The sequence below is a fragment of the Lampetra planeri genome, chromosome 8, assembly GCF_965212315.1.
Source record: "Lampetra planeri chromosome 8, kcLamPlan1.2.h2, whole genome shotgun sequence".
In the NCBI taxonomy this organism is placed as follows: Eukaryota; Metazoa; Chordata; class Hyperoartia; order Petromyzontiformes; family Petromyzontidae; genus Lampetra; species Lampetra planeri.
The window spans coordinates 7,914,065-7,928,296 of record NC_136114.1 but is presented as its reverse complement, the minus strand read 5'-3'; the positions used below and the strand labels follow the sequence as shown (position 1 = coordinate 7,928,296).

Sequence of the window (14,232 nt, the reverse complement as noted above, 5' to 3'; positions counted from 1 at the left end):
AAACAAAAAAAATAAGTAAACTTTGTTGGCGTCCACTAGCCTATTACACCTGGCATGCACTATCCAGACTCAACCCTGCTTAGTGTCCGATGGAGACGCAGACGGGATCTGGTGCATTTCTGGCGATTTTGTCTGAGCCTCAACACGAGGACGAGGCTGAATCTCGGGATGACATGAAGGATCGGGTAAGAATGAGAAATCTACAAATAAATATCGCCTGCCTGCTCCCATTATTGCAAGCTCCTTCCTGTACGTGACACCACACGCCTCTTGACATCAATACCCAATCGGTAAATTACATCCCACAAACCCTGTCCATGACTGATATGGCATCGTGTCGTGAGATTAACGTATCCATCCGGATATTCTGCTACAGAGCAGAACATTCCATCGCGTTAGGTGACGGGGCTCGTGGAAGATGTTCATGCACTAGAGGGCAGCACTTTTACATCAGCTCTGCCACTGTTACATAACCGCGAAACTAACATATCATCGCTGGCATTTGGCCAATCGTCGAACCTAATTTAATGCTGTTCGTGCATTTCTTTGGTGACTGAGTTGAGACCATCAAACTCACTACACTTGATAAAAAAATGTTTCATCAAAGGCAGCTATCTGGATTCAAACCCAGGATTGAAGTCGTGCCAGCTTTGCACTCTGACCTCTGAGCGATGATGAAACACAAGTACAGCACTATGGTTGTAAACTCCACAGTATACATCCATCATTGATCCAATTATTTCATCAACAACAGCCCTCCCCTGTACACCGTACCTTAGACTCCACCATTAAGCTTGCCCATCCACACCACGCCTCGCCCCATGAGACAACTGAACCACGCACCTCATGGCTAAGTCAAACTACCGATGATAAATAAATATATTAAATAATAAAAATAAAACATAATACAAATTATTTTATTATGTTTTATTTTTATTATTTTATTATTTCCCTTCTACGTGACTTTACCGAAAGAACCAAGAAGATGAATCCCTGCAGTCACGAAAGCTTTAAATCGAAATTTACCGATGCTCTCTACATCTCCCACACTATCTCCAACGTGAATCGATCAACTTCACATTGCATGCACTGACAACTTGCAGTTTTACGCATATACAGTCAAACCTTGGATTGCGAGTAACTTGGTCTGCGAGTGTTTTGCAAGACGAGCAAAGTTTTTAAATTAATATTAATTTGATAAACGAGCGAGGTCTTGCAATACGAGTAGTACGTGTATACGCTTTGTCTGCCGAGCGTCACGTGATCACAACTGATGTACGAGTGCTTTGATATACGAGTCCTTTGGATTACAAGCATGTTTCCGGAACGAATTATGCTCGCAATCCAAGGTTTTACTGTATGTCTATATTCACATTGTAGCTGGCAAATGGAAAACTATTTTTATACTAATGCCCATTAATTATTTATCCAGCAAAGACTCACTGATTCCCTAAACTATATTTTAGGAGCGTCCTGCATTGATATGTTTGGCCAATATCCTGAGTGTGTGGCTTTATGTGGGTGAAACTCGGAGGAAAGCCAGCACACACACACGATGGGTGATGTTCAGCACTGCCATCTCGTGGCAACACATCGCAGCTCCATGCCTGCATCACATGGAAAGCCCTGGTGGCAAACCCATCCAGTTATTAATCAGTTTCCAGCCTGCTTAGCTTTCGAGATGTGATGAAATTTGGAATGATGATAATTATGATTGTGGTGCTGATAATTGTGATGGTGATGTTTGTGATTATGTTCATGGTGATGATTATTATATTGGTGATTTTGATTGAGATCATAATTATTCTCATGCTAATGAAAATGATCATGATTGTGATCATAATCAATTACACATTTTCAAACTTAAGACATGTAGCAAAGACATTTACAAACGTTGAGAGACAAAAATAGATTTACATAAAGTCCTCATCCTGCTGGCCGTACAAAGCTAAATCATACGTTTGTATCAAGTTTGCGATGGTGGACAGGACGGTAAGAGTGCGTGGTCAGGAGTCAGAGCCATTTCCTGTTCACCTTGGGGTGTTCTCTGGCCCTACAGTATTTAAAAAAAAATTTGACCACGTAGTTCAAGAAGCTTTCCATGGCTGTACCTGAAGAGGTTCCATCTAGCATAGATACAATGGGAGGCTGATTGATGCCTAGGTACGGTCAAGTGATGGACTCTTCTTGGTCAACCATGTTATGTATGCTGACGACCTGGTAATTGCTGCTTACTGAAGAGCAGTTGTAGACTCTACTGCTGAACCTGGAGCATGCCAGAAAGAGATTTGGGTCATAATGGCTATATATGGTGTAATGACAAATTCGTTAAGGGGGTAAAAATGCATTACTGTAAATTTCGATTTAAAGCTTTCGTGACTGCAGGGATTCATCTTCTTGGTTCTTTCGGTAAAGTCACGTAGAAGGGAAGTAATAAAATAATGTTTTATTTTAATTATTTTATTACTTCCCTTCTACGTGACTTTACCGAAAGAACCAAGAAAATGCATTACTGTATATAGAACTGATGGGATGTGGGTAATAGGTGTGTGTGGCTTTGGATGGTGCAGTCAGGTTCGTTCGTGGGGTGGTTGATGTCCGTTGGATGGATTGCTTTGCCACCATTTTATGTATTTGACAGTGTTGGTAGATTGGTGTGGTAAATGGTGGTAATTTTTTGGTGCGCAGGTGCCTGTTAGGTTTAGAATTGTGTAAAGAGGAGAGATGGCTGCAGGTGAAGGAGTATGTATGTTAGCAGATAAGAGATGCATGATAGAAGACCCAAGAAGCAATATCGGCTCGAGTCTGTTATAATAAGGGTGAGTGTATATCTATGTATAAATATACATGCCACGATGTGTATGTGTAAGAGTGATTTATTTTGCATTATGTTGTGTAAATAATAGCCATTTGAAGTTAAGTCTTGCATCCGTCCACCTGTCATTCCAAAATAAATGAGTAATGTATTCAATATGGAGGGCCCCAGTTGGAAGTGCCCAGGAGCCTTATCTCTAAACAAAGCCATTGCTTTGTTACATGGGATCCCATCATTTCAATGGAATGCTCATGCCAAAAATATATGTACTGCAGCTGCATTAAAAAATATTAGATTGATCGATGAGACCCAGAAAATCGAAACAGGTCCAGAGTTTGCTTTCTTAAAGAAATACTACATTATACTATTGATCGCTAAAGCCATAGGCTGATGGGATTTTTAAAAAAATGTATTCATATGTGGATAGATGATTGCTCATGTGCGCTTTCAACTCAACAGCTCTCTCATCAGCTGATCCATCTCATTTCACAACACTGCTCAACCCGAATTCACCACGCAGACATTTCACATTCGATTCCTAATTTTCTTTATTTACACATATCCCCGACAACCGCATTACTGTTGAGCGTCACATCCAACCAAAAAAAAATCGCATTTAAATTAATTCATCCGAGCAGAGCACAGCAAATAATCAGCCGAGAAACCCAACAGCATCACACACACGCGTGTAACTAGACTCATCATATCCCCACCACGATCCGATTCCTCCCGACTCCACTAAGAATCGGTTATTCTCACCACCGCACCACGACGTGCAGTCGAAACGGCGCGCTAATCGATCCAGCCGTAATCGACACACGCACATGAAAGTGTGGTGGAATCGATTCCGCAGGTGGCGCGTGTGTGAGCAGTCAGCCCCCGGGGTCGTCTCAGCACCACCACCGCCGCCGTGTCCGTGTCGCCACCTCGCGTCTCTTCTCTCATTGCGTCCCCCCCCTCCCCCCTCGCTTGACATGGAGGGAGCCCCCCGCAGGCGCCAGGCGAGGAGGGAGCACGCCGAGGCGGTGGGGAACGGCAGCTGCCCCCCCCCGGGTGGGGAGAGCGGGCGAGTCGGGGGTGCCCCGGGGCCTGCCGGCTCGTCGGGGTCCCGGTGCCGCCGCTCGACGGAGTCCGAGGTCTACGACGATGGCACCAACACCTTCTTCTGGTGCGTGCACGTATCTGTGTGTAGGGGGGGGGGGCTGTGTGTGTGTGTGTGTGAGGGGGGGGGGGCTGTGTGAGGGGGGGGGGGGCTGTGTGTGTGTGTGTGGGGGGGCTGTGTGTGTGGGGGGGCTGTGTGTGTGTGTGGGGGGGGTCTGTGTGTGTGTGTGGGGGGGCTGTGTGTGAGGGGGGTTGTGTGTCAGTAGGGGGCTGTGTGTGTGTAGGGGGCTGTGTGTGTAGGGGGCTGTGTGTGTGTAGGAGGTGCATTGTGTAGGGGGCTGTGTGTGTGTCGGGGGCTGTGTGTGTGTCGGGGGCTGTGTGTGTGTCAGGGGCTGTGTGTGTGTAAGGGGCTGTGTGTGTGTAGGGGGCTGTGTGTGTAGGGGGCTGTGTGTGTGTAGGGGGCTGTGTGTGTGTGTAGGGGGCTGTGTGTGTGTGTAGGGGGCTGTGTGTGTGTGTAGGGGGCTGTGTGTGTGTATGGGGCTGTGTGTGTGTATGGGGCTGTGTGTGTGTAGGGGGCTGTGTGTGTAGGGGGCTGTGTGTGTGTAGGGGGCTGTGTGTGTGTAGGGGGCTGTGTGTGTGTAGGGGGCTGTGTGTATGTAGGGGGCTGTGTGTATGTAGGGGGTTGTGTGTGTGTGTAGGGGGCTGTGTGTGTGTAGGGGGCTGTGTGTGTATAGGGGGCTGTGTGTAGGGGGCTGTGTGAATGAGTGACTGTGTATGTGGGGGGCTGTGTGGGGGCAGGGGGTGCATTGTGTAGGGGGTTGTGTGTGTGTAGGGGGCTGTGTGTGTGTAGGGGGCTGTGTGTGTAGACGGGGGGCTGTGTGAATGGGTGACTGTGTGTGGGGGGCAGGGGGTGCATTGTGTAGGGGGCTGCGTGTGGAGGGGGGGTGCAGGGGGTGCATTGTGTAGGGGGCTGTGTGTGTGGAGGGGGTGCATTGTGTATGAGGCTGTGTGTGTGTGTGGAGGGGGGGTGCAGGGCGTGCATTGTGTGTGGAGGTGCTAGTAGGTTTATGGGAGATGCTGGGGGGGGGGGTATGGAGGGCTGTCAGAGTTAGTGGGGGGCAGTGGATGTTTGGGGGAGCGTATCGGGCTGTATATATGGGTGGTGTGTGGATGTATGGTATATGGGTTACTATTAATGGAGTTTTCTGAGGGTATGTGTTGAATGTGTATGGCCTGTTTATCGGGCGGTTCACATGTAACTGTGTGTCATGCTGTGTGCCAATATCGTATGAAATGTGTATTTTAGCCTGTAGAGTTTTTTTGAAAGAGCTGCGTGTGCACATGACATCTCTTAGGGGTGTATAGGCAGCTGCTCGGTTACGTTGCCAGCAGAGGGCAGTGTAGCAAACTCTGTTGTATTGTACTACGCTCCGACATCCATGCTCCCCGAATATCAGTGGCGAGTGAACTGGAATTATCAGTGGTGCTCTCCTTTCCTAATGGCTGGGCATCGCTGCTGAGTGGATGACAACGCTCACGGCTGCCCTGCCATGCCTCGGTGTGTGGACACTGCTACTGTACGCGTGTCTGCTTTGTGACCTTGCATGCTGTGTCATTCCATTGCACCACGTGGCGCGTGGTGCCGATACTCGCACCACCACGCTGTGGACCCTCTTTCGTAAGAGCCCGTGGTTAGATTCATGTGCCAATTTTTTTCACGTATAAAATACTTGCACTGGAGAATTTACACATTGAGTTTCTCCTAATCAAATTAGCACCAACGTAATGATAACACAAAAAATGTATTGTCCGTGTATGCATCCTGCTGCACGTGGTGGAATTTGGTACCAAAACAGCCCCATGACCGACATGGCTTGGGGGAGGCATTCATCCATTGGTGAATTGTGATTGGCTGTAATTAATTGATGTGCTTCGTGCAACCGACTACTACCAAATTAGCTCGAATACATTCCTTTAATTTCAAGAACACGAGGAATAATTAATGCAATGTTGTACTGTATACCTTGTTTTTAGATGCAGCTTTGCCAGGTTAGATTTGAAGATATGAACTGTTATCTCAATCTGGCCTGGGCCTCCTTTATGTGGACTAAATCTAAAATGATTCCCATGTGCATTTGTGTCAACACCAGCACTGAGAAAGCATTGGTGGCTGCATGTGCTTCATCCCCAGGTGTGCTATGCTGGCCTTAATAGGTGCTCGCAAAATGTATTTTTCCAATAGTCTTAAGATTTTTTTTTTAAAGTGGACTAGGAGATGGCAGTACAGCAATGGATTCTTGAATCTATTTGTGCAGAGAATTAAGTGCTATGCGGGGGGGGGGGGGGTTCACCAGGTACTCCAGATTCTGCTTATATAAACTAGTTAATCGAATTGGCCAAATATCCCAATTCGTGACCCTCCTGAACAATAGAGCTCTGAAACTCCGTAACGTATTCATCAGTAAATAAAGGACATTATGTTTGGACGTATGTAGAAATTTCCCACACAGCTGACTACAATATAGTATAAGTAGAAGTGCTTTTATATATTGCTTGCAATTCTAAATAGGGCTTAATTGGAATCTTTGTGTGAACATTTTAATAGAAATTCGTTGTTATTTGTCACATTGATAGCAGTGTCAGTGACACTTTGTATGGATGGAGGGTCAGCATCTGCTGCAGTGGGTGAGAGGTCGCTGGGGCAGAATATAGGAGGACATAACTGCAGCAGCTGTTAGGCAATTGTGCATCAAGATTGAGCATTGTCACTCAAGGCAAGCCGGAGACAAACTAATGGCCGTGTGATTTTGACAGGCAGCAGCCATTATAGCTGCTTCCAAATATAATTTGATCCTCCACTATCCATGCTTCTGAAATCAATACCAGTAAGGTAGCGTATAGCTCCGCTGCCAGCGAAATAATTCCTAAGGCTATAAAACCAGTCCTAATCCGATCATGTTATTGCTAAAAACTACCAATGGCATCTTCTCCCATTAACTCAAACCATGTCCAAAACTACTCATGGCATGAGCACAGTTACACTTTGCCGGTCCCCCGGGTTTGTTGCTCGCAAGTAGCTTGTGTTCTGTATTGGGCTCTTGTGTAACAACAAAACAACTGTGCTCATGGCCTCTTCTTTAGCATATTGGGAAGTTGAACAGCAACATTTATATATTAATGTGATGTTAGTAAATTAGCCAGTGGATGGCTTCAGGAGTAACCTGGTGAATATCTGAAGTGCTAGCCTGTGACTGGTGAAAGCAGGCAGTAGTGCTATTATGTGGTCCCTGGCTTGATATTGATGACCAACAATCGCACTGGAAACTATTCTTAATTGTCCATTGTGTTCTTGACCTGGCACCAAGAGTCTATAAAGTTTAAGTCATTAGGTTTGCTGCTTGATCTAAGTGATTAAAACAATCAGCTCATCCATAAACCCACACCACCAGTGTGGTGAAATATTGTCAAATCAAACCCCCCTTTATCCACACAGCGTGGATAGGCCCTTCTCCACTATTGAATTGGCTAAAGGGTTAATTGACCAAAGGGTAATTTAAATGTACGTGTTCACGGTGTGCATTTTCCACAATGTACAGGACAGTATACTCTTGTATGAATAAAACATAGTTTTTGTGCTGGATGAACAATTTATTTATCCACTTTTTGTTTGCCACCGAATCCTATTTGTACATAACATCAAGGGTTCTGGTTTATAAACCCTTGGCAAAATGTCATGGAAAGTTCACCTGAAGTTCACTGGCAAGTGATTGCGTCTTCACTTTGGGAGTGTTATAGAGTTCACGGCTTGCCACGTGCGTGGTTTACGATCAACCCCCTTGGTAAAACAACTGAGAAAGGAACTTCAACCTCGTGCCTTTTACGTCAATTAGGTGAGGGGTCGTGTCATTTTAAATGCCTTTTTATGGTATCAAAGCTCATTCTTGAGTTAAAAATAGCCAATTCATGTTTTGAATATTAAGTCTCATGCTGTTGGCCAGTGGAGTTAAATGAGTGTTTTGATGTTTTCTAAATGATGTCTGAAATCAAACAAATCCCCTCTCTACTGACCCGACCCATGCTGGAAATCTGTGAAAAAGAGCTTCATTGCTCATCGGATTCTTCCAGTCTAAATAAAGATTCTGATTCTGACTTTCTCCTCTGCTGATTCTATAAATGTTTACCATCTTTTTAAAATGTACATATTGAACTTGCCTCTTTCATTCTAGACTAAAAACTAAGACTACCGTTTCATAACCGGGATCGCAGTTTGATTCATGAATCTGTTATATATAGTTATTTGCTGTTTTATTTTCATTTCCTCATGCGGTGTCTCGTACTTTATTGTTCCATTGCCTTGTAACGTTTGCATGCATCTTAAGGAATTGGTTGTCTGTAAAAGTTTATTGTGTGTTGAAGGAACCAGGAGTACCTGGGAAAAAGCCATGCATACGGAGGGATTGCACTACAAGTCAAACACAAATGGGGTCGCGATTCCATTTCCTATGCGGCCATCTCATGGCCACCTCACGACCCAGCAGCAGATTTTCAGTTTAACAAATCTACATGAATCGCCAACCCTTGTCTTCTCTAAAAAATGTTGGCTTACAGGCTCAAGATTGCGCTGCAATGAATCGTGTTGATTATGTAATTTTAATGCATACATCTTTTTTTTAGCACATTGTAAAGTCTGTAAATACTTGTGTACTGTTGCTGTTCTTGTTGATTTAACAGTGATTGTGTGTGCGCACGTGTTGCCTTTCAACAGGAGAGCACACACTCTCACCGTGCTGTTCGTTCTCATCTGCACGCTGGTCTATGTGACCCTCATAGAGGAGACCCCGCAAGACACAAACTACAACACCAAACGGTAACGTTGATTTGTGTGTGCGCACATGCATCCGTTCGTATTCCTTAATTTTAGAAAAATGTGCTCTAAGCAGAAATAAGTCAGCCTGGCTATTTCTGTATCCAGCATGTGTCTGCATCTGTCTGAATGCACGCTGCTCTTTAGTTTCCCCCAGTGTGTGCCAATACAAGTTGGCCTGGCTCATTTTTGCCTCGGTTGCATACTGATAGTGTGCCTCTGTGTATGTGGGGTGGGCAGAAATGTGGTGTGCTGGTTAGTGAAATGCGCTACAAACATGGTGATCTGAATAACATTTCCAGCCACTTCTAACTCAGTTGCAAATATAGGAACCGTTCCTGGGCATTCCCTTGGCTTTCAGCCTTAAATGAGTAAGTAGCTGGTGTGTTATGTAAACATCAGCATTGGGGAGACAAAGGCGTGGTACTGGCCACACCACCACCACCCTCTTTGTGCGCCATTCCAGCCTTCATAGGTACTAGCAAATAGCATTTGCCCCAACAGTCAGCATAGGCTGCACAGGGGTTCTTTTGTATATTTGGAATGCTTATGTGGGTGAGTGAGTATAACGGTGTGTTGGACAAAGTATTGTAATTCAAACCTTGCAAAAAAACAGATGCCGTTCGTGGCTTCTGGTATCTGTAACTGTTATGCTCTTTCTCAAGGTCATCTCAGCCTTATATGAATGAGTGTTCCATGCTGTTTTGGGCTTCTAATTTGAAGAAATCTACATTGGCTTTGGTTCCTGGTGCCTGGTTCCCCCACTTAGCTCTTGTGTCATCGTTTGCCCAATAGATGCTCGCCAGCAGCGTATCCCAACATTGCAACATAGCTGCCCAAGGATAGCAGAGGAAGAGCAACCTTATCCTGCTGTCACATCTATGAGCTGGCAGGCATTACACGTCATAACAGTACTTTACAATAGCAGTCCTTTGTGTCCAGAAGTCAGGGCAGCTTGAGCAGCTACTGTAAGTCATTCATAGTGAGAAACAGCTGCTATATATTGGCTCAGCCACGTCTGGATTTACCTTGCACGATATTTTTTCTTAAGCATCGTACAGTTGGAACACTTTATGTAAAATGATGAGAAACTCATGAGACAGAAGAAGTGCATGCAGCATGGAAACAGATAAAGAGTAATATCACGTGCAAAAGATGACTTCGAGACTGTAAGAGGCACAAATGTTACCATTTTATCGGCCTTGCTATCATCCTTTGCGCGTCACATGACATCACCACACCGTGTGTCTATGCACACAGCCCTGTTCTTGATAACCAAATCTGTCAAAATTGTGACCATTTAATGAGGAAGCTTCAAGACAATGAAACAACTGTTTTGGTTTCATCATTTTTTTGGATTCACTATAGTTTTCACAACTTTGATGCTTTTGGGTTGGTGGTCTGGAATAAGGCTGTGTGAATATACACGCAGCATGGTGATATCACATGACATGCAAGACGTGATGGAAAGACTGAACGTTTGTCACAAGTCTGCCTTTTTTATTTATATTTTTTTGTTAATGTAAAGGTCATTTTGAATGAATAAAATAGCTAACATTTTTAACAAATATCAGACTCCTGCACTTTTATGATCGACACGACCATGCTGAGAATAGGCAGGAAAGATGTATTATTTGTTTCATCCTTGCTACAGCTCAATGGAGAGTGATACATGCTCCAGATCATGAGATTAAAGAGATGATACATTTGATACAATCAAAAAGCAATTCAAGTAAATTCCTAAAAATGTACCCGTAAAAACAAAGTTTTTCACTATAAATCCTTTATATGCGTGGTGGCTAGAGTCCTCTCGTCCTCTGGCTTGAGATGGCTGCCACCTATGGGTCAGATGATTGTCTGCCAGCATTAAGCAATTGGTAATTAAATATTTTACAAAATTTCCCTAAACAGTGGAAAATTTTGGAAAAAAATGTTCACGAAAATTAATTGTCACGCACAACGAGTCTGTGTGGAAAATGTCAGCTCAATTGGATCACGGGAAGTGGGTTAAAAAACGACCCAAAGATTTGCACGGTCGTAAGCAAGCAAGCACGCAAGCAAGCGAACTTAATATAAAGGATTTAAAAAAAGATTTTCATTGTGTTTCCATGTTTTTTATTGTGTTTACTCATTTCATAATAATCATGGATACATTTGATCTTATACAATTCCTTTTTGCGATGACATTTACCAAGGTCACAGTGAAAGATCACATCATCGTACAGATGGAGACAATTGCAGAGTTCACTGCACACAGCCCTGCTTCTCGTTAGATGTAAAACTAATGTCAAGGGGACAATGGCTGATGAAATATGAATGAGCTGCCGTGAGGTTTAGTGAGGCCGAGATGTTGGGGGAAAAGACATGAGGCAAAAAAAAATTGAAGACACTACTTGGCAACTTGAAGGAGGTAAAATGAAAAATATGGCTTAAGGACCCAACGGGATATTGGAAGTTTGAGCAAAAGAGCCGTCATTGGGCAGAGGAGTGGAGAGAGATACAGAGCCAGGGTCATCGTATTTGTTTTATACATGCTGGGGGGGAAGTACGGCAAAACACCACCTTACTCCAGCAGCAACTGAATTAATGTCAGCATTTCCACAGCTCTTCGTCGAGACATCGCATGGTGATGGCCTCACCTCGCCATGTCGGTCGTGGAGATTGTTTTGACCATACTTCACCACGCTGGTCAGTGCGGGTTGGTGAAGGGGATGCCCAGGTCCAGTTCAGATCACTGATGTTGGTCCTGTTCTTCACTGATGACACTGATGTTAGCCCCCCCCCCTCCCTTATCAGCACATAGTAAACTGTTGTGTGTTCACTAAATTTGGGGTGATGTGATCTGTATTGTCTCTGCGTGTTTGCTGGGAGACGATGTCCCTGGGGCCAAGCCTGGGAGGAATGTTTCCAAATGAAACACTGTGAAGGCATTCTCAAGCATTCCGATAAATAAGAATGTTATATTCACGATAAATGTGAACTTTCAAAAGTTGATGTTAATTGGATCTAGTGTCTGCTACAATGTCATAATTCTTATAGATTATGCAACGTTAACTCAAGTAATAGCGATGATTTACAAATTAATCTCTTATCTGGCTTTCATTTTTCACTACTAAAGCACATGTGTATTAAAATCTGAAATCACAAAAATGTTCATAATCTCATCCCAGCATTATTAAGAGGATATGCTTGGGGTGTAGTGATACATCGATTCATCAGTTTCTGCAATGTTGATTCTTAAGTTCACAATACATTCATTGCATTGCATGCCTAGGTATTGATTATTTGATACTTACTTGAGATGTATGAATATGAATAATGTTCCCCAAAATTAAGGTTTCCATTTTTTTGCAAAAAAAAAGTGAGTTCATTAACTTGGAACTGATGCTTGAATTGCAGGGGCATAATAGCCAGCATCCTGGTGTTCCTGTGCTTTGGGGTGACGCAAACAAAGGATGGACCCTTCACTCGACCTCATCCAGGTAATTACACCTCTTCTTTTTTTTACTGTGTCATTAAAATAGTGCAACCACAGAAAGTGGCCCATTTTACTTATCTCCAGCTCATTGCAGTTCCAATCGAGCCTGGTTGCAGTTACGTTTTCTGCGAGGTGGCTGGGTTTCGTCATTCAACGAGTGCGGAATCGCCGAGCCATGCGTTAGCGTCCTCGGTGGTCATGTTTAGTTGTCGCAGACCTTCGTTGAACTTGATCACTGGACAGTTATCGACAATATGCAACATTGTTTGTATAGTGCCACAGCTGTAGTGTGGGTTGTCAAGAAGACCCCAACTGTGGAGGTTGGCTGCACAAAGGCCTTACTTTCCCTGTCTGGAACCTGCTCAACAAGGGCCACTGGCAGTGGCTGAAGGTCACAGTGCTGGGTTGAAGAAGCTGATGTGCAGGATTGGAATCTGGGCAGAGGCCTCTCATTAAAACCAAGTTTTCAGGGTTTGTGAGATGATGTTTAGCCTGGTGGTCAGCAATGACGTTATACATACTGGCATGTGAAAAATTGGACTTTCACTTCATTTGGCTGCAGATGACCGCTGCACCTACGACCCAAGTGGTTCCTGGACGACTCTCAAAAATCGAACCCTTATTTCCCATAGGGTGCAATGCTATAAATTGGGTTTCTGTTTCTGGAAATCCATTACATACCATAAAAAATTAACCTGTAAAAACAAAGTTTTTCACTATAAATCCTTTATATGCATGGCGGCTAGAGTCCTCTCGTCCTCTGGCTTGAGATGGCTGCCACCTATGGGTCAGATGATTGCCTGCCACCATTAAGCAATTGGTAATTAAATATAAAAAAAATTCCTAAAAAGTGTAAAGTTATGGAAAAAAAATTTCACGAAAATAAATTGTCACGCACAACGAGTCTGTGTGCAAAATGTCAGCTCGATTGGATCACGGGAAGTGGGTTAAAAAACGACCGAAAGATTTGCGCGGTCGTAAGCACACAAGCAAGTGAACTTAATATAAAGGATTGAAAAATTCCAAAATTTACCACGAAAACAAATTAAAATAACCCTCACAAACATTTATTGTAACTTAACATAACTTCTACAACTTTTTTTAAGTAAAAACAAACACTTATATTTGAACATTCTTAAGTACTTTCTGCACGTGCATCACATTTCTTCTTCTCAGACATAGCGAAAGGCGAAAAAAAATCTACATTTTAAGAAAAATTTAAATTTTTATAAAAATTACAAATTTTATCAAAATAACAAATTTTATAAAAAAAAAATTCAAATTTATTGCATCAAGCCCTCCTTGGGCACACAGCGCGCAGGGTCACACTGCACTTGGAGATTTCCAAATTTATTCTTTGTCTGTGACATGGCATTAGCGCACCAGAAATAATATTTGCAAAAAGACAAAATATCTTTACTGAAAAGTAAAAATGCAATTTCATTATTTTACCTAAGACCAGGTAACAAGAAGCCATTGATACCAGAAATCTATTTTGTAAGGGAAACCTAGGTAAAATATATATTGCAAAAGCAAGGGTTCTCCTGCAACAACTTTAACAGAGATAGACATCTTCTTGGTTCTTTCGGTAAAGTCACGTAGAAGGGAAATAATAAAATAATAAAAATAAAACATAAAATACAATTCTCACGACGTTTCGGCCACAACGCAAGCAGCCGTCCTCAGGTGAAGAACAGGTCTGTCGGAAAGTCTGTTGGAAAGACAGACCTGTTCTTCACCTGAGGACGGCTGCTTGCGTTGTGGCCGAAACGTCGTGAGAATTGTATTTTATTATGTTTTATTTTTATTATTTTATTATTTCCCTTCTACGTGACTTTACCGAAAGAACCAAGAAGATGAATCCCTGCAGTCACGAAAGCTTTAAATCGAAATTTAGAGATAGACATCTTAACAGTAAATGGTATAACAGTATATCATTCTAGAGTGCTATCATTTTTTTTTTAAATGCCTGAA

The 14,232-nt window shown here is 43.3% G+C and overlaps 1 protein-coding gene across 1 annotated transcript in view; it reads left to right on the top strand.

The window, feature by feature from the left end:
* Positions 1-3,639: 3,639 nt before the first annotated feature.
* Positions 3,640-14,232, top strand: part of LOC144720264 (phosphatidylserine synthase 2-like) — a 30,903-nt gene continuing 20,310 nt past the window's right edge. Inside the window, exons 1-3 of the mRNA XM_078596863.1 lie at positions 3,640-3,983; positions 8,682-8,783; positions 12,180-12,262. Of these exons, the coding sequence (XP_078452989.1) occupies positions 3,640-3,983; positions 8,682-8,783; positions 12,180-12,262 (529 nt within the window). The remainder of the gene's footprint in view (positions 3,984-8,681; positions 8,784-12,179; positions 12,263-14,232) is intronic.